The following is a 19,174-nucleotide window of genomic DNA, read 5'->3' as shown; positions in this document are numbered from 1 at the left end:
CTCGTCGTCACGATGCGACGACCAGTTGACAGAGGCTACGTCATATGTAGATATTCTTGTAAGTACCCATCGAATCATGACAGTGTTTTTAAGAGTATGCAGAAATGATTATCATGGACTGACGTCACTTCACTACAAAAATATTGACACATTTGCGCACGATAATGGCGCATGTTCGCAGTTGATAAATCAAGCTCCATGTTTCAGACCTGCCATAATGCTCAGTTATAATAAATATTTATTGTGATTTCTAACTAAAATCCACAGCAACAGCCAACATTACACACATAACAACATACAGATCTTCGACCCATCGATGGTTGGCTTGGCTGCCAAGTGAACTATACATGCAGTACGCCCATGCGTCCATCAGCGATGCGTATTGGGGAACAGTTGAATGGCGCATTATAGTAACTCACCGGGAGTTTCTGGGTGCGAGTAACCGGCTTTTCCGTAGATCGTAACCCCATATCTGCGTGCATACGGTAAGCGTCGTCTCATTTATCGATCATTATGTGTGCTGGGGAGTCGGGAGCAACATTACATCATAAGCCATCAGCGCACGCCAAAACTAGCTTCTTCAAAGTACAAACTTAGCAATCGGTATTCCACATTACATAGGCATTTCTCTGAATTGATGGTGTGGCCTTGTCAGTGACAGCGCGCATAAAACTGTCTGGTTGGTAACACTATTCCGGCGCCAGCTCACTGAATAAAATCTCCACTCATTTGAGCTGTACCCATGTACCTACATACGTATGCATGCATATTGACACACCAGACTCACGTACAAACTTTGCAGCTGATGTTCAAAAGTGAAAGCACATGACAAATCTAAGCAACCGCTTGGCGCCATACAAATCCTCAACTGACCGTTCATATACATTTACGCACACTGCGCTCCGTACCAATCACTTCAAGGTCACCGAAAGACAGCTGGAGCTTCAATACATCAGCAACATTACCTATTCCACCAAAACCAGATGGGTAGGTATAGCGTGTGCTGTGTGCACATTTATTCGGTGTTATGTGTTCACATTGGTATCAGTAACCAGACAATTTCTGCCAGCAGAGAAAAGTCAGGTTGCGGGATGGCTCCTACCTGGCTCCGTCACTCATTAGACAGATGCCGTAAAGCGTTGGGTAGTGTACCGGGAGAAACTGTACTGCCAAGCCCACCTCCTGTCAACCTGGTGCGAACACCAAGACCCGTAGCCGCTTCCGTGTGTCTCTGGGAAAGGCCGTCTTCACCTTAGTGTACTAGGAGTGGTTAGATGCTGAACACAATTTGTCAAAAATTGTAGGTATCTGCTTTTAAATGGCTAGTTTTTTTTTAAGACAAAGTATCCCTGCAGAATGCAGATATATACCAAAGTTTCCAATTGTTTTCACTTCAGGACAGTATATTTTGAAAAGAGTGTCTGAAAACCGTTTCCTTAGTATACGAGTGGACGATAAAGCTTCACTGCCCTCTTACAAACATTTGTCATAAACTTCAAAAATAAATGAATAACCAGAATGGCTGCATTAATGCCTTCTATTCAAGTAGTAGGTCCAGTATAAGACATTAAAAATGGCAAATACCACTGGGAATAGTATCTTAGACACGTTATCCACCAGGCTACCCTCCTTATCCTTCAGCTTTTTAACCAGCAGTACAATGGCGTTGCTGAGCCAAGCCATCCTTCCATTGGTCGGCCGTACCACGATGATCTTGGGCTGTCGTTTTCCGTAGGGGTTGTGTTCGACACCGAGAACAGCGACCGGCGCCAGTCCCGGCTCCACCACCGGGGGTAAGGGACTGAGCGGCGAGCTCCCCCGACGGTCGTCGCCGTCCTTCTCGGCTGGCTCGACACCCTCCGGCACCAGGATGCGGAAGTTGTAGGCGAGCGTGAACTCCACCATGGCGAGGAACACGACCACGATGCAGAGGAACATCCAGACATCCATGGCTTTCATGTAGGAGACGGGAGGCAGCGAGCGCTGCATGGTGGTGAACTGAGTGGCCAGCGTGAGCAGGGAAGTCACCCCGAGAGCCACCCGACCAGGCACGTTCTCCACCGGGATCCAGAAGCTAAGGAAGGAGACGAGCACGATCAGGATCGACGGCAGGTACATCTGCACGAAGTAGTAGCTGAACTGGCGGTCCAGCACGAAGATGCCCTGGACACAGGTCTGGTTGAGCGGCTCACCATGGAAGTGGTACTCATAGTTGCAAGACTCTGGCTCGACTCCGCTCAGCGTGTACTGCGGGATCTTGAACTTGAAGTTGTTGAAGTAGATCCCCGGGTCGCCGAACGTCAGGTTGACGAAGGCCCCATGGTAGATGTAGGGCTCGATGGGCATCGGGCAGCGCTGTCGGTCCATCGGGAAGAACCGAAAGTCGAACGCGCAGAAGTTGGTGACGGTGAGTCTCTCGCTGTAGAAGACCTGGGTGTTCTCTCGGGACAAGCGTAGACCACCATTACGCAGCAGTACGTAGTGTCGACTCGAGGTCTTCGCCAGGGTGAAGTACAGGTCGGGCATCCAGAGCTGGTCGAGCTGCGCCTGGTCGAGCAGCACGAACGAGCGCCGCTCGCAGACCGGGAAGCGGATCCGGTGGTCGGACCACCACATGCGGAAGTAGATGTCGACCGTGAACTCCTGTTCCATCTCGTTGATGTCCGTGATGGAGGCCACCCAGAGGCTGATGTAGACGGAGAGCGGCTGGTGCCACGGGAACGGCGGCATCGAGGCATCGTAGTCGGACGGGATGACCCGGTACTGCGGCTGGACGACGCACGCGCTGGCGTTCAGGTTCTCCTCGGCAGTCAAACTGAAACATAAGCATAACTTACTGCTGTTTGGGCCATGCGCTTCATGCTATTATATGATCTTCATGCTATTAGGAATGCATGGCCTTTGATTTTGTAAATAAAGTTGATGTGCGCACAAACAGAGGAACTTCATTACTAATCAGTTTTCTGCTTTGTATTGCATTTGTTATTGTTATTGTATTTGTACCTTACAAAAAAACGCGAGTCCGTTTTTCCCCATGACCGTTTATCATTAATTATGTAGTTTCAGGTCAGAAGTCCTAACGCCGAAAGGTTAGCCGATTAAAAACAAACTTATTTGTATTTTGCTACGAAATTGATCTTATATTTTGCTACGAAATTGATCTGACGCTTTCGGTCAAGGTCAGTAACCGTCTTTAGAGATATGTTACAAATCAGTTCATTTGTCCTGATGAAACAAGAAAGGATTCATATGCACCATGGCATGGTACATGCATTGTCTGCAGTTGTTAGTGATCTATGATGGTGTCACACGACCTCAAATGTATGCATTTCTGAGTCAGTCTGATGCGTGAACTATATGTCGAACTAAACGCATAAGCTCAAATAAGTGTTGTGTTAAAGATCCAAATGAAATTGAACTCCAAACATAAATAAACGTAAACGTAAATAAACGTAATAGGGAGGAAAATATTACTGCTAGATGAAATAAGTAAATAAAGCGAAATAGCAGCCCATCATCGCAAACGGTCTTCTCATCACATAATGCATGGTAGTTCACAAAGTTGACCTGGCCCAAGGTCTCTGATACAAAATATCGAGCATTTTGTACACTCTATCTTCATTGTTAATCACTGAAATCGTGAGGGAAAGTGCAAGGAAAGCTGTCAAGCCGGTGTAGTTAGGGAGAACACATTTCAATATTTGCTTTTTCTTGAAGTGTGGCAACTGCACGTGATCTCGTGGTCTGAAGATGGTGGCCTGGGGCTAAAATCTGTCAAAATATTCACGTAAAATCGGCCCTAAAGTCTTCCCAAGAGCTCATCCATCTGACTGCGCGCCAGGAAAGCAGAAACGTTGCAAACATTGATATCAGTAACGTTTTTATCGCTAATTCAAAACAAAAGTCCACTGGTGAAATCAATGAGATCCGATGGACTGTCGATGACTCATAGAGAGGATGACACTGGTCAAACGCTGCAACTAGAGAATCTCTCCGATCGTCCTCCAGCAAGATGTCCCAATCGTGTGGGAATTACATACTTTATCGCACCGTCACATCTCAGGACCGCGCAGGAGCAAAAAGCACGCGCGTGTAAGCGTGTACCCGCCTATTTGTCGGGCCGGCCGGCAGCGAAAGTCGAACCAGATTGCCGACGCGCTTGACAAGCTGCGTCTGCTCGGTACTCGGTACACCGGCAGGACCGGATTAGACCGGCCCGTCCGGCCCCTGCGCCGGTCTCCGGCCGCCCCTCCGCCACCTCCCAGCGGCTGGGAGCGGCGAAAGTGAAACTGGGGCCGCTGCAAACTGGCTCAATCGGCTTATCCGAGAGCACTGGCGGCGCCTCTCAGCTGAGTGGAGTGAGGAGTCCACTCTGGCGTGGCCTGCTACCGCGCGAATCAGACGTAACGATTCACGACAGGTCGCGAGGAATTTGGACGCTCATAATCCTTCCGCGCAGTCGAGTTTCACTACAGATGCATTGCGCGGGGATAGCCGGTTTCTAGCTAATAGATTGACAGGGTAGGCTAGGCAAATGCACTTGTCACTTATTAATGAGCATTCGTTTTACGTCACCCATAAAACGTGACGGTTACGTAAATAAAAATTGAGGATGTTTTTATTGAAATCCATATCCTATGTAACTTTCATACGTCGATATGAAATGGAAGTTTCGGGTACTTGTAGGGGACAATGTCCGGGACACTTATATTGCCTTATCTAAAAATGTAGTTTTCATTTGATCAAATCGATCCTACAGATAGCAGATGTCTGTGATATGAACTAAAATAAGTTGGCAATAGTCAAATAATAAATTAAACAGGTCCTATAATAGGGCCTATAAAACAAATAGGTCACATTGATAATCCTTACTCCGGGAAAAAGAAAACGGTTTACAATGCTTCACCGGCTACAGTAACAGCTGCTTGGAAACTTAAAGTCGGGGTATTGGGATATTGGGGGAATAAAATGGGTAAAGTGGTTATTAAAAAGATGGTGAACGTATTATGATAGTTCCGACATTTATATTTTATGGCCTGAGCTTAGGTCGAGGTTCAAGACGACTGTAGAACATATTCTATAATCTGGTAACAATTGGCGATGGTAGTCAATTTTTCGGTCTAGTGATAAGGTGAGCGAACAGACCCAGTCTTCCCGCAATGGGAATGGTTGAGCGGCGTCGGGAGCCAGCAGGCAGTGATCCGCTCTGATGGGATGGGGAATTATGAGCGGTCGTGAAAACACTATGACCGGTCGTGGTGAAATAGGGGAAAACTTTGTGCCCCGGTAGTGAAGGTGACAGCTGGTAGGGCTACGGGAGCCAGAATGACCCGGCCTGATGTGATGATGAGGTCCACTATGACCGGTCACGGTGAGGCCATGGGAGCACTGGGGCCCACAATAACTCGGTTAGTGGAACTCTCAACTCACAGGCGGCTGGAGTATTTTGTGAGGACGGGCCGCACTCCCAACACGACGAGCAGGCACGCGGCCAGCTGGACGGCCGCCATGGCGCCGACTGAGCTCGGATCGAGCTCGGACACGGTCAGCGCCGATCACCGATCACTAACCACTGGTCATCGGGTCAGCAGTCGATCGAACATACGGAAACAGCCCACCATTTCACATCCTCCGGTCACTCCCGGGGGCTCCCCCAACCGGCAGCTGAGCCCTCACACGGTATTTAACGACCAACAATAAAATACCGGCGGTAGTTGATAGTCAACTAAACACAGAGTGTTTAGTGAATATTGATAGCTAGGTATTTTAGGCCACTTCCATTTGTAATCAAGTATGCAACGACCCACGCATATTTTATTACTCCTAACCCATGTAATTAAAGGTCGTTACCTTTATGACTTTGCAATTCATCGGAAACCATGGTAACCGTCCACAAAACGGTACGTAATAACTAATAAGAACTCTACTAAAATCAATATAAACTCGTTATTAGGCATATGGTTAAATGCTCATATACTAGTTTCGAGCCTTGTTGGGTTAATCATTTTTTAAGGTTTTGCGTGACCTTCCGTGACGTTACGAAACTAAGGTCAGTTAATTAAGGTCATTTGAGGCCACGGACTTTTTTCATCAAGAAGTCCCGATCAAATTAAACTCGCGACTCGGGAAAGCTACCATTTGATTAACTCAGAATGAGCCGCAGAATCGAATGACGTGCAATGCGGCACCTTCTGACCAACTTCCGGCCAACTGACCTGAACGGCTTTACCGACAATGACCTGAGGTCAACACCAAGGCTGACCTCTCACTCCTCAACGCAGTTGGGCAAGAAAAACGCGATAGCGTCAAAATACACTAGATATACCATTTTTGCTAAGTGATTTAAAAGATATTGACCTGACCTCCGAGGTCACAGGTTGACTCGATACAGTTAAATTTGAGGCAAACTATTGAAGCTCTAGCTCAGGTAGGGTTGAAACGGCGTAGGCGATCACGTGTGCCCTCCATCCTGCGGTTGTATGAACTATGATGAGTGCCGATTGGTCCGGCGATGACTCAGAAAATGCCTGTTCCTCTTTGGTTCATCACTAATACATTGAGGTAAGCGTTTTGAAATTTGGATAAGCCGTCTTGTGCAAGTGACCGACTGGCAACAAACTCATCGTTGCAGTGCAACATAAAATATGCACTACCATGTGGACAATATGCACAAACATGATTGAACTAATAAATTGTGATTATGCATCTTCAAGCAAGCACGTCATTACCCCTAAGAAGGGAAGCCGTCGTCAAAATATGCGAGCTCAGTGTGACGGGTGTGATGCAATCTGTAGTGAAATATCCTTCCTGCCAATACCTGCTGGCACAATTATTCTATACCACATAGATCGATTACTAATGCAACGCAGATGAAAGACGTTCTCCCCATCAGTTTTCCACTCCCGAGCCAAAAGAAACACATTCTCGGATGTATCGACGAATACATATATTGTGCTTTGGTCATGAGTGGGTGCAGCAGCCGCGCCGGTCGTCCCTCAAACGTTACCAGCTGCCGCCGACCGCAGCCCGGCGATATCACACCAGAGCTGTTCACTCGGCGGCGCCCAATCCTTCCCATCCAGCGGGGACGGCCGGCGGTCACAATTCGAACTTCAGGTCATCCAGAGCCAATGGCGACAAATGGATCCTCTGCATCACTGCCAATATTCGCAAACAAGGCTTGCCCCTCCCCTTTATTATCGTTCGGCTGCGCCCGCGACCGGCGGGTGTCGCTAATAGACAGCGGAGACATCCGACCAGCAGCCAGCCCCCCAAATTACTCCCAGCGACTAACCGCCGGAGATACACGATGAGTTGAGACACACATTCAGATGGAATCGATGAAAAGGAAGAGTGAACATTCGACGGGCCCGGGGCGGCGCGGCGAACGGACGGCACAATGCCGGGCCCCGGCCGGCCAAGAGACGCCTCAGAGGACCCCCGATGGCCACACAGACCCCTCAGAGGGCCCCTGCCCAACGAAGGGCCCCAGCCCATCACAGGGGCCCCGGCCGACACCCAGATCCCTCAGGAGGCCAGCCGCCCACACACACACACACAAACGCCCAAGGGCCAGAGATGAGATACGAGACCGTGCCAGCCGAGCCCCAGACCCCACAGCAGTTAGAGACAAAAGGGCGTTAGCCAGCCTGGCCCGCCCGCCAGTCCAACCTAGAAACACCGACGGACGAGTGGTGCTCTGCGCAACACACACACACACACACACATACACACTACGAGACGACGAGCCAGCGCGGACAGAATAGAAGCCGAGTCACCAAGCGAGCGCCAATAAATACACTGAGTGGCACACGCGCCGGGACAGTCAGCACTAAGATATCACATGTGATCACTAAAGGCCGCCTAGGGCCGCACATCATCGTCTTTCGTTGTGGCGCTGGTATTCCTGTAGGCAGTTCGTTTCTCCTGCGCCGAGCGCCTGCTCTCGGCAGGAGAGGGCGGCGGTCGGGTGGGCGAGGCCGTCCCTGCCGCCGTCACCTTATCCTCTGGTTCCACGCGCGCCGCCCGCCGGCGCAGACTGCCCTCGCGGCGCCTGCTGCGTTCTCTGCTCGACGGTCGCTCGGAGGACGAAGGAGGCTTCTCCCCGGCCCCGTCACCAGCCTCGGCCGGTCGGTGGGTCACCGTGGAGACGTACACCGTCTGCTCGGCCCGCGCCGGCGACCGTCCCGGTGGCGCGGCCGGTGGCGGGGTTCCCGCGGGCGGAGTGTCCGGCCGCCGCGGCCCCGGTCGCCGGTGGTGGCGGCAGTGGGGCTGAGCGCGCGGCCGCCGGGACAGGTCCGGACTGGCCCCTCCGTCAGACGAGGTGAGCGCTCCGTCGGTCGGCGGCGGCGACTGTGCCGTCACCGTCACCCGCGGCGGCGGCGACGAAACCAGAGGAGAGATGGCCGGCCGGCCGTCGGCTCGATGCAGCCGGTCCGGCGACAGCGCGCGCCGCAACAGAGGGCTGCCCGGCTCGGCAGACTTGGGCCGCATGTACGCCTTGGCTGCGGCAGTCGGCGCCAGACTGGCGGCCCCCGGGCTGTACGACTGCACCGAACAGGCCGGTGCCGAGGACGTATGCGCCACGGGGAACGCCAGCGGACTGGGTGACCGGGTTGGCGACACCGGCAGCGGACTGGGAGACGGTGTGCGCGCCAGCGGGCTCAGCGGGATGTGGCCCACCGACTTACGTCGACTGGCGGCGTGCGCAGACTTGGTGGCCGCGTGCAGCTTGTGCTTGAGGCCGTGCAGGGAGGAGGGCCGCGGCTGGAACTGACCGGCCGCGGCCGCCGCTGCTGCCGCCGCCGGCGAATTCGGCACAGAGGACGAGGGAGACGATGAGTTGGATGAGTCGCTGTGACTGAGCCGGTGAGCCGGCCGAGCCGCGGCGCCCGGTTCACAGGACACGGAGCGGCTCAGAGAGGAGAAGCTGCGGCTCGGAGTCAGCTGCATCGGCGAGTTGCTGGCCATCTGCCGACGAAGGAGAAATTGGTGTCAGAAGGGGCCGCAGAGAGCGTAAGAGGATCATGAGCATCGGATGGACATCAGAGGGGCGTCAGAGGTACGCCTAAGAGTGATCAGTGGGCGTCAGAGCGTTGGGTGAAAACAAAGGAAGATCAAAGGCGTCAAATGGATGTCAGAGGGGCGTAGGAGAGACGTCGAAGCGGACATAGAAGGGCATCAGAGGGGCGGTAGTGGAGTCAGAGGAGCATCAGAGAGGGGTCAAAGGGGTTAAATCATTCACAGGCCAGACAGCTGCCCCAGCCTACCGTCTCATTACAGAAAACATTGCAACCGGCAGCTATATCGACAAACATCGCGATTGGAAATATCGACTAGAACGGAAGCTGCTAGTTAGTTGGTGCTCATCGAATACGTGAGCGCGTTCCGTTGAACTGCAATGCAATCGCGCAGAACAATTAAGACCCGCTTAATGATCAGCACAATCACAGGTCGCTATGGTCATTACAGAGGTTCCATACCACAGCCCAATCAGCACGAATGGCAAGCGACAACGTCAGACCGTCGATAGGTCTATAACGGGACCGGTCTCGGCTGTCTAGACGAGACTCCAGACCGACCTCCCATCATCGGACCGTGTTTAATTAAAGGCAGCACATAGCGGAACAGAAATCCTCACCTGATGAATCTCAGCACTGGCGCGCTTGCTGCTCAGTTTCCGCAGTAGAGACGCCTTTCGTCGTTTGTCGACGCTGCTCTCCTTGCGTTTGCGGCGATTGCCGGCGCGGCGCGCCAGTTTGGCGGCTCCGGGCGCGCGCTTTCGGCCGCCGCTGGAGATGGAGGTCTGGTCCAGCGGTGTGGCGCGCAGAGTGACCCGGTCACCACCGGACAGCAGCAGCTGCAGCACCTGCGTGTGGAACAGGCCCTGCACCGGCTCGTCGTTGATGTGCGTGATGAGGTCGCCCGGACGGAGGCCGGCGTCGAACGCCGGACTACCAGAGTCCACCGTCTGTAGAGCGGAGGAGATACACGGTCAGAATGGGTCACTGGACAGACAGGGATAACAAAGCACAAAGGGGGAAGTAGACACAATTAGATAGGACACACATGCACCAATGGCATGCCGATCAAAAGTTTCACGGAACACTGAAAGACGGAAACTGCTTTTCTAGGTCCGTCCTTTCATTTTAATAATTGATCATACAAAGACACGGTCAGAAAAGGACAGGATCAAACCGGCAGATACAACCAAATCGACTCCTCCAGAGCACATATCAGTAATACCTCAAAACCAGCCCATACTATACATCTTCCCCATCCACAGCGCCATCCCCTTCAAACTACCCACTCACCATGACAAGGTGGTGGACCGTGTAGTAGTCCGAGTCTCCCAGGTACACACGGATCGCGCGGATGGTGAAACCGAAGCCACGCGCGCCGCGCCGCAGGATCACGGGCGGCTTCAGGTTGTTGAGCAGCGGCGAGAGCTCCCGGCACGGGGAGGCGTCCCGCGAGCTGGCCGTGGACGAGCCGCCCGGGGACTGGACCGGCTGCGGGCAGGCGTCCTCTGCAGGACGGAAGGCGAGGAGCGTCAATTACAAGGGAACGGGGTCCAGGTGAACAGTTTACCGCACTAATTATGTAATCAGCTGCGCAGAATGAGCGCAGTAAAACGGAAATAAAAAGGAGGCACTAACCGATCAGCAACTGGAGGAAAGTATATGGCACATTCTACTTAGGTCATTAAATTATTTAGCGTCAGAAATACTTGAACTTAGACCCGATCATCTTTGCTGGCTAATTAAAATTCAGAATAGAGACCACATCATCAACCAGAACCCACCAGGCGGTATCATGAGGTTGAGACCGGACGCCGACGCCGACTTAATGACCCGGTGCATTGGTGACGAGGCCTTGGGCCGCGCGCCAGCCGGCAGCGGCGGTGCGCCGCCCGGGGTACGTATGATGGGCGGCGGCGGCGTGGCGGCGGTCGGGGGACGCAGACTGCCGCCGGTGGGTGCTGGTCGCTCTCCGCCAGCGGCCGCCGCGGGGCCGGCGAGGGTACCGATGGCGGCGGGGGCCGAGCTGGTGGTTGTAGGAGCAGGAGCCGCAGTAGCGGGAGTGGTAGTGGTTGTAGCGGGAGCAGCAGCGGTGGTCTTGGCGCCAGGCCCCGACCGCGCAGCACGTTCCGCGGTACCGCACTCCACCGTGGGAGAGTTACGCGGCGGTGACTTCTCAGACTCCTCGACGGGCGAGAGCTCGCGGACGTGGTCGGTACCCGTTGACCTGCCAGACACCGGGTATACAGTCAGCCAGGGCTCGAGTAGAGCTTCAGAGCAAAGCAAGGAACGCTTTGTAGTACCTTGTAGGATATAATTATTTTGATGTCATTGCTCTCACTCACAACTTCACAAGACGTAAGAGTGAGCATAATTTTCACTTCTTATTACAATCAAATATCAATTAATTCGATCTTTCTGATAAACATTGAAAGACTAAAAACAAAGTCACATTTTACGAAATTAATCATGCTCATCTAGACATCAATCTAGAGAAAAATAGCAACAATAAAATAAGCGCATGCATGCACATTAACTACCACGGTAAACCATCGACTCCGAGCGTCGGTAGCTCAGTTTGTTGTGAGCGCCGCCTCTGGTACCGCGCGCGCGCGCTCAGTGCCACCTACCCTCCGTCTGCCTTGTCGACGGCGACGGCCGGCCGTGGCTCGCGGTGCCGTCGGCGCCGCTGCACCTGAGGCGACACGTCCTCGCTCTCCGTCTGGGAGCTGTCCGGAGTGATAAACGGGCTCCGGCCCAGGCCCGGTCCGGCAGCACCCGACCACAGTCGCAGCGGCCTGTCGCCATCGGCACCGAGCATGCATTAGACGGCGAGCTTACAGACACATACAGCCAGCGGCCCGGCACGCAACTGCGCCGGGCACAACACAGCACGATAGCACGACTACCAGGCAAAATAAAATGGCAAAAATAACGAGCGAATCGACAAAAAACGAGCGAGTTGTCAAAACGAGCAAGTTGGTAAAACGAGCGAGTTGGCGAAAAACGAGCTGTACATACGGGGGAAAGGTGCGTAGCGCGGCTGGGTTCGTTGTGCCCGTGTGCACGGGTTTCAAGATGGGTGAGGCGGGAGCGGGGAACACTGAGAGGGGCGGGGGTGAAAGCTGCAGGGACAGAGACGGTACTCACACGTCCGGCAGGCTGCTGACGTGCTGGATACGAGCCAGCCGGCCGGAGTCGGCCGCCTCGCCGCTGCCGGCTGCCGACGACTCACTCTGGTCCGACTGGCCCGAGTCGCCCTGCGACATGGACTTGCGCAGGTCCAGACGACCCTGCGACTGCGGAGAGGCGGAAATGAACAACGGTCAACAGAGGAAACACGACGGGATATACAGCCTACAGAGTCAGCCAACCGCAGACGTACAGCTGCTGCGCATCGACGGTACAAGAAGCAGAAGACTACCGACTATCATACGCGACATTTTTGATCAATTGACTGCTATTTACGTACAGTCGCACCATTGACGAAGTTTCATTATGATCCAACTTAGATCAGACCAGATGGTCTGGGTAGACAACGGGGGACTGGGCTCTAGCGAGATAGTCCCATCGGGTTGTCCAGCAGAAGCGGGATCTCCCCTTACAGTCGGTTCATTGCGGAATGTAGGCTGCCCAGCGCACTCACCTTTTTGAATCTGGGCGAGCAGGACGAGAACGAAGAAAAGAGCAGCGACTCCTCGGTATCGTCCGTGTCATCCTCCAGATCGTGATTGTACCGGTCCGCCCGGGCTGCAGCACACAAACGGACCGCGTCAGAATCCATGGCAGTACCGAAGGCTAAACAGCTGAACTATCAACGTAACTCAGAGGCTTCCCGAGAGGTGACTATCATAACGACTAGTAGAGAAGCTACCCTCTCAGCCGGTGTAGGCAAACAGCCGAGAGTGTTGAGCGGACCTGAGTGTTATAGCGTGGTTTCGAACAGGGCGAGGCTATAGTCTGTTCCATATCAAGCTTGCGGTCGGAGTTTCTTCGGCAGATCGCTCCTCCGCTCAGGAAGTAGCGTCTTAAAATGTAAGAACTGTATATACAGAAACCACGCACTGCTTTCAGCAGGGTACTTCGGCTGCAAACTTGAAACGGAACAGAGTATAGACAATATGACTCACTGTCGAAGTAGCTGGTATCTTCGTCGTCCTCCAGCTGCGGTACAAACTCGACCTTCTGGCGCAGCAGGTTCGTCCAGTCCAGGTTCAGGAAGAACGCGTGGTCCTGCAGGCAACATCACACGTACCATTAGCACTTACAAACCTATTTAACTACAAAGTCCACAAATTCACCATTATACTTAGCCGGGACGGTTTATGTAACAGATTCATTCATTTATACGCTTGGGTTCAATAAGAAACGCAGACGTTGACAAAGCCGTGGCACTCGCAGTGTGGCCCACCCAGGACTCACCTTGACCTCCTGGGCACCGCCTGTCCCCAGTCTTTCCAGAGGGGTCTGCTGTAACAGCTGGGAGATCAGGTCACGGGCCTCGGGAAGCACCTGGAACTCCTCGTCGCTCGGCCACTCAATGTCATCTGAAACGGAAACGAGCTCCGTGGAAGACCATCCGCCGAACACCTACAGCGGTTGTGCGAAGCGAGACTGTTCGATTGAGGACAGTGAGTCAATCAGGCTAAGCTAGCACTTACATTATTCTCATATGCATACAGTCATCTACCACATCACCATAATGCGTCTGAGACGAGGTCGAACTGATCAAAATAAAATGTACCGGTAACAAAAACGACGAGATGACCCGGAGAATGGCGACGATCTGTATGGCACTATTCAATAGACATGAAGAGAAGGAAAGAACAGCGGCAGTCAGCAGTCCCCACGACTGGATGACTGGTATAACCTCACTAGCCTAGAATCAGTCATACGGACTGACTAGGCTTTCCTCACAGCCCCCTCGGTCACTCACCATTGACGGTGTGCGCGAACAGCTCCTCGGGTGTGTCGCCAAAGAAGGGCACGCATCCGACCAGGAACTCGTACAGGATGATACCCATGCTCCACCAGTCGACCGGCTTGCCGTATCCCTGCCGTAGGATCACCTCCGGCGCGATATACTCGGGCGTGCCAAACACCTGGAGGTCACAGAGGTCAGGTCAAAGTCACGGTCACAATACAGGTCAAACGTCACATCTCACTTGTCATGACCCATGGCTATATCTCATCGGCTAACCTACATGGCCGATGAGATATGGCCGATGAGCTACATAGCTGGTTTGTCTCGCGATGAACCAGCTACATCACAATTCACATGGTATGTTTCAAAAGAAGGTTGATGACCACGCCAGTCACGACGATAAGCGAGTAAGTCAAAATGGACCCACATTTAGAACAGCTGAGGGCAGGCCCATAACGTCTCTAGCTACGTTAGAATATGGAGAACCATTACGGCAAGCACTGGACGGCTGCTTGGCTTACCTGTTTATCCGAGAACTGCTTCGTCTCTTTGTCGATATACCCCTCGTACAAATTCGTGGCCAGTGACATGAGGCCCATCTTGCTGAGCCCAAAGTCGGTCAGCTTGATGTGTCCCATGCTGGTAATGAGTAAATTATCCGGCTTTAGATCACGGTGTACGATGCCAAAGCTGTGGAGGTATTCGACAGCCAGCACAGTTTCGGCGAAGTAGAGTCGCGCCATGTCGGCGGGCAAGATACCGATGTTTTTCAGCAGGCAGGCGCAGTCGCCGCCCTCAACGTACTCCATTACCATACACAGGTGCCGCTGGAAACGGACGGAAGGAGAACGCAATAGCAGTGCAGCTCCGTGCCACAGGCGAGCAATGTGAAATCGCACTTATATTCATTCCATTATACTGGAAGGAAGCTTTAAAATAAAATTGCGCTTCCGCGACAATACGTAGGCATAATATGTATGTAAAATTTATTTGAATAAGTAATTGTGTTGAAATAGCCTGCACCTGAGAGAGAATATTACACTGTATTTAATCCCGAAGTCCATCCGGCGGGACTTCGCTCTCCCAGGCACTCACCTTGGTCTCAAAGCTGCAGTACATGCTGACGACGAAGGGGTTGTCGGTGAAGCTCATGATGTCTCGCTCGGCCAGCACCTGCTCCATCTGGTTCCGCAGCACCACGTTCTGCTTGCTGATCCGCTTCAGGGCGAAGCGCTGTCGCGTACCGCGCTGCCGTACTAGGTAGACGGCGCCATACGCGCCGTTCGAGATCAGCTTTACACGCTCGTAGTCGTCCTCGCTGGCCACCTGGTGGAGCGAAATTGGTTGTCGGTGGGGTGCTGTGTCAGGGAAAGCGACTAAAAAAAAAAAAACACACACACACACACAAACACAGATAGACGAATCATCTAAAGGGCGTATACAATACATAAAGTCAGACAGGCTCAGGTCCCAGGAGAGTACACCACATATACACGATCAGACGGGGACGACTTCCACACCAGGGACGCCCACCACAGACACACAGACATACAGACAGGTCGTTCCAGAGCAACAGACAATAGACACAAGGTCAGCTGGAGCGGGTTCCCCTGGGATCACATCCCAGACACACCATCAGGCGGAACGGAGTTGGTGTCCCTGGGGCACAATCCCGGGAGCGCTGAGAAAACTAGCTCCTACAGTACCAATCAACACCAGCCTAGTCGATAGAGAGGTAGCTGACAAGCCAGCAGCCGGCTCGGCAGTGACCAGCAGTTCAACCCACCTTGTGCACAGTCCTCCGCATCGGTTTGGCGTCCTCTCCGTCGGCCTTCTTAGGAGTGGAGGCCTGCGGCGGAGCGGACGCCGACGCCTCCTCCTCCATTTGTACTAAGTCTTCGGTCAGCTCTGAAACATGGGAGAGATGCCAACGTAAGCCTCAGTGCGACACGGCATCGCTTCTAAGGTATTGTACAGCTGGAAGAAAATCAATAGACGGAGTGGCGGCACTTATGGGACCCTTAACAAGCCGGCTCGTCACATAGAGAAAATGGGTTACAAATGGCCAGCACGCGACTGTTTCGCAAGCCGCTTGTAAAATGGTGTCAACATAGAAACATAGGACGGTAAGACGGTGTCAACATGGAAACATAGGAACTTTGGCAGGCACTAAGGGAAATGTCTAATTAAGGTTCTACCGTACCAGCACCCTCTGTTCACCGTTCACCTCTGATTCTCCAACCCAAGGAGTGTCTGCCCTGTCCAAGATAACTGTGACCATGGTCACAGTTACTGTCCACCATGGTCTCTCCGTCCTCACCTGCCAGCGGGTCGCGCTTCAGGCCCAGTTTGCTGACGATGTACTGCGGTATATCGGTAGTGATACCCTGACAGGAGCGCGCCTGTCCCTCGGCCCGCTCCAGAAGGTGGTAGAACTCCTCCGGGTCGAACTCCAGACACTCGAGTAGCCGCGCCGGCCGAGAGATGATGAGAAGGAGGCGACGGACCAGAGAGCTCACCCGGCGGGCCGCCTCGGCTGACTTCTCCCGGGTCTGAGGGGCGAGGAGGGTCGGTCAGTGCGTGGCCTATGGTCGGTACGGGGAATACTCTACTGATACGCATTGTAGAAAAATACCGTTCAGTGGTTGTACAACTCATCAATTGGTACAAAGACACAATGCAGGGGGTTCCCTAGGAAGTGGCAGTTCCATAACACACATAAGCTCTCAAGGCTCATCGCTCAACACTTACCTCATTGAGCAACTTCTCCAGGTTCTCTGAGAGGTCGTAAAAGTAGCGACTTGTGATACACCGCTCCTGAGACTTGCTCAGACAGTCGCGAACCATTTCCATCACCTGGCAAAGCACACAGATGTCAGCCAACACGCAAATGCACTTCACTCGGACAGGACACAACTGCTATCCAAAGTGGCCTCAAACTGTTGTAAGTTAGCATGGTTCGAACCACAATGCACCAGAAGACCAGAAACTCCATAATTTTACGGATATCATCGCAAGTGATGTTCATCGGCTTTCACATCCTCATCCGAGCTACCCTGATGATCCGTATCTTGCGTCTCGCTTTCCATCGTTCGAAGCAATACCAGACTGCGTTAGCCCAGTGTCTGCCCGTGGGCCACAGGAACAGAGCGATGGGCCAGCGCTATCAGCCATGACCATGAGAGCCAGCGGGCCAGCACGTACCTGATGCCGCACGAAGCGGAGGATGGCCACCGCCGAGGGTGACGAGTCTTCCGTCTCCAAATCAGTCACCTCGTTCTCCTCAATTAGCTTCTGAAGACGGTCCTCCATCTGCTGCGTCGCCTGGGGGCACGAAAGGTCAGAGGTCAGAGCAGGGCAGAGCAAAGCACGCTAGGTGGCGGCGTATAATGCCTAACAAAGTCGCGTCAGGTAAGGTCAAACCAGGTCTGGTTAAGTTAGATCTAAAAATAACGAAGCTTGGCAGGACACATAATGTTCTGCATAACTCAGAAAGGGACTTGCCACGCAGAGGCGAAGCTAAGGAATAAATCTATATCAAAGGTCAAAGGAAAAGTCTCCCGATAGGGTAAAGCAGCTATAAATAACCAGCACAGGAACACAATCAGCCTCGCTAGCGGTGATGAATCGTTTGTCCCTTGCAGCTGGCAGAATGGTTTTCCGCATCAGCGCTGCGAGTGACGTCATCAATTTCGGGGCGGACGGATCGTCAGCAGTTGGCTCCGACGGCTCGCTGAGCTATGACGTCATTAGCCTGAACTGCGACCCGCTGGCGCCTGGGTTGGCTCGGCAGAGGCCAGTGGATGGAATGAAGGTCGCAGCTATAGCTTTGGCAGCATCGTGATATGACCAATGAGGGCAGAAATTAAACCCATGACGGACCCGGAATCATAACTAAGGAACTCAGATCAAAGACAGACCCAGACCCAGTATCAGACCTGCGGCAATATCTGACCTAAAACAAATCCAGGCCCATTATCAGATCTCATGTCAGACACAGACCCAATATCAGACTTTTGGTCGGACCCAGACCCAGTATCACACCCAGGTCAGCCTCGCTACCACCGCGGCTCGTCTTACCTTGGGGAAGCGCTCCTTGTAGAGTGTGTTCATGATCACCACGTCATTGTCAATCAGAGGCGTGCGCATGGGTGAACTGAAACAACAGACGGGGAGGCGAAGGTTAGAAGAAGGCAGAAGTACACAAGTCCGGGGTCCCTGCCCGAAGACACACTGCCTGAAACACCGCGAAACAGTCGGGACACGTCAGATAACGGGGCACGCTCCCAGGAATCTCTATGGGTTGGAAATGACTGGGAGCAGCTGGCTCATACGTTACAAGCCAAATAAACACAAATACAGAGCGGCGTTACACGCGAGGCAGACTCAAACAGGCCGAGGCTTAGGGTGATACAAACTAAAGCGGATAGAAGGCTGAATACATTTTAACGTTATATGAAAACTTGTTCATGTCAATAGCGAAAAAAGCTCAAGACTATTTCTCTTTTAACGTCCATGCTCAGTAATCGTTTGAAATATTGCGTACTAACAAGAAGAGAATACGCATCTTCCTACGGCACCGGCTGGTGCCGGTGCTCTGATCAGCTACGTTACACGATCGCCTCCAAGTTAGCGCAGACACTGAACAGTCGAACTAAAACAGCTGCCGTCAAGAGAAGACTTTGTGAGTAATTATACCTTTCAGGTTACATCAAACGAAGGGGTAATTACATCGAAGGGTATATTGAACGAATAGGTAGTTTTGTGGTGGGTTTATCAATCAATGCACTTCTATTGAGGCTACAACTTGAAGTACTTCCATTTCTACTACAATCTAAAAATGTTTCCAAAGACTATTATACAAGTATGCAACAATGTAGCAGTAAAACATATACAAGTATGCATTTACATTTAAACTACGCTATTAAGCAGCACTCCTAACAGTCAAACAAAATATAACAAATGCATGACACATCACCGAAACTGTGATAACATCCATGAAAGTTACGAACACGTCGAAAAGTTTCTGCGACACCACATTTCCACTGCCCGGACAACATTTCAGCGAGTGTGCGATAAAACTGGGCGCAGTAATAGACGACCAACTCGTCAAACATTTCACAGGGACCGGCCGGCTTAGGCCGTCAGAGGTGGAGAAAGTCGTTAAACTCGGCATCAGGCCAGCTCGTAACTGCTTGGCGAAACACCCTTCCGGAGACAGCCGGGACCA

The 19,174-nt window shown here is 52.6% G+C and overlaps 2 protein-coding genes across 8 annotated transcripts in view; both read right to left on the bottom strand.

The window, feature by feature from the left end:
* Positions 1 to 1,456: 1,456 nt before the first annotated feature.
* LOC122364780 (glycine receptor subunit alphaZ1-like) lies at positions 1,457 to 5,510 on the bottom strand. Its single transcript, XM_043335512.1, has 2 exons — positions 5,431 to 5,510; positions 1,457 to 2,815 (listed from the first exon to the last, which is right to left on the bottom strand). Exons 1-2 carry the CDS (start codon positions 5,508 to 5,510, stop codon positions 1,528 to 1,530), a joined length of 1,368 nt encoding a protein of 455 aa, XP_043191447.1. The 3' UTR covers positions 1,457 to 1,527.
* A 1,414-nt stretch (positions 5,511 to 6,924) lies between these two features.
* The window catches only part of LOC122364123 (microtubule-associated serine/threonine-protein kinase 3-like), a 118,326-nt gene continuing 106,076 nt past the window's right edge, over positions 6,925 to 19,174 (bottom strand). For 6 of the 7 annotated variants that reach the window (XM_043334229.1, XM_043334243.1, XM_043334262.1 and 3 more), the window contains 17 exons: positions 18,025 to 18,100; positions 17,149 to 17,268; positions 16,696 to 16,800; positions 16,265 to 16,496; positions 15,731 to 15,852; positions 15,040 to 15,270; positions 14,466 to 14,771; positions 13,957 to 14,122; positions 13,443 to 13,567; positions 13,151 to 13,253; positions 12,667 to 12,770; positions 12,171 to 12,319; positions 11,651 to 11,818; positions 10,805 to 11,247; positions 10,314 to 10,528; positions 9,641 to 9,970; positions 6,925 to 8,970 (listed from right to left, as the gene is read on the bottom strand). In XM_043334229.1, coding sequence (XP_043190164.1) covers positions 7,864 to 8,970; positions 9,641 to 9,970; positions 10,314 to 10,528; positions 10,805 to 11,247; positions 11,651 to 11,818; positions 12,171 to 12,319; positions 12,667 to 12,770; positions 13,151 to 13,253; positions 13,443 to 13,567; positions 13,957 to 14,122; positions 14,466 to 14,771; positions 15,040 to 15,270; positions 15,731 to 15,852; positions 16,265 to 16,496; positions 16,696 to 16,800; positions 17,149 to 17,268; positions 18,025 to 18,100 — 4,102 coding nt within the window. In that variant the 3' untranslated portion in view covers positions 6,925 to 7,863. The remainder of the gene's footprint in view (positions 8,971 to 9,640; positions 9,971 to 10,313; positions 10,529 to 10,804; positions 11,248 to 11,650; positions 11,819 to 12,170; positions 12,320 to 12,666; positions 12,771 to 13,150; positions 13,254 to 13,442; positions 13,568 to 13,956; positions 14,123 to 14,465; positions 14,772 to 15,039; positions 15,271 to 15,730; positions 15,853 to 16,264; positions 16,497 to 16,695; positions 16,801 to 17,148; positions 17,269 to 18,024; positions 18,101 to 19,174) is intronic. The other variant, XM_043334252.1, reaches the window with a different exon arrangement.

This window comes from Amphibalanus amphitrite, unplaced genomic scaffold, assembly GCF_019059575.1.
Source record: "Amphibalanus amphitrite isolate SeventyFive unplaced genomic scaffold, NRLGWU_Aamphi_draft 000027F_arrow, whole genome shotgun sequence".
NCBI lineage: Eukaryota > Metazoa > Arthropoda > Thecostraca > Balanomorpha > Balanidae > Amphibalanus > Amphibalanus amphitrite.
The sequence above is the reverse complement of the archived record's forward strand: the minus strand, read 5'-3'. Positions and strand labels throughout refer to the sequence as shown.

Excerpts from the sequence above, each read along its gene's own strand:
- LOC122364780 (XM_043335512.1), bottom strand. The coding sequence starts at position 5,510 with ATGGCGGCCGTCCAGCTGGCCGCGTGCCTGCTCGTCGTGTTGGGAGTG. Across the intron at positions 2,816-5,430 it reads ACAAAATACTCCAGCCGCCT|TTTGACTGCCGAGGAGAACC; the intron begins GTGAGTTGAGAG and ends CTTATGTTTCAG.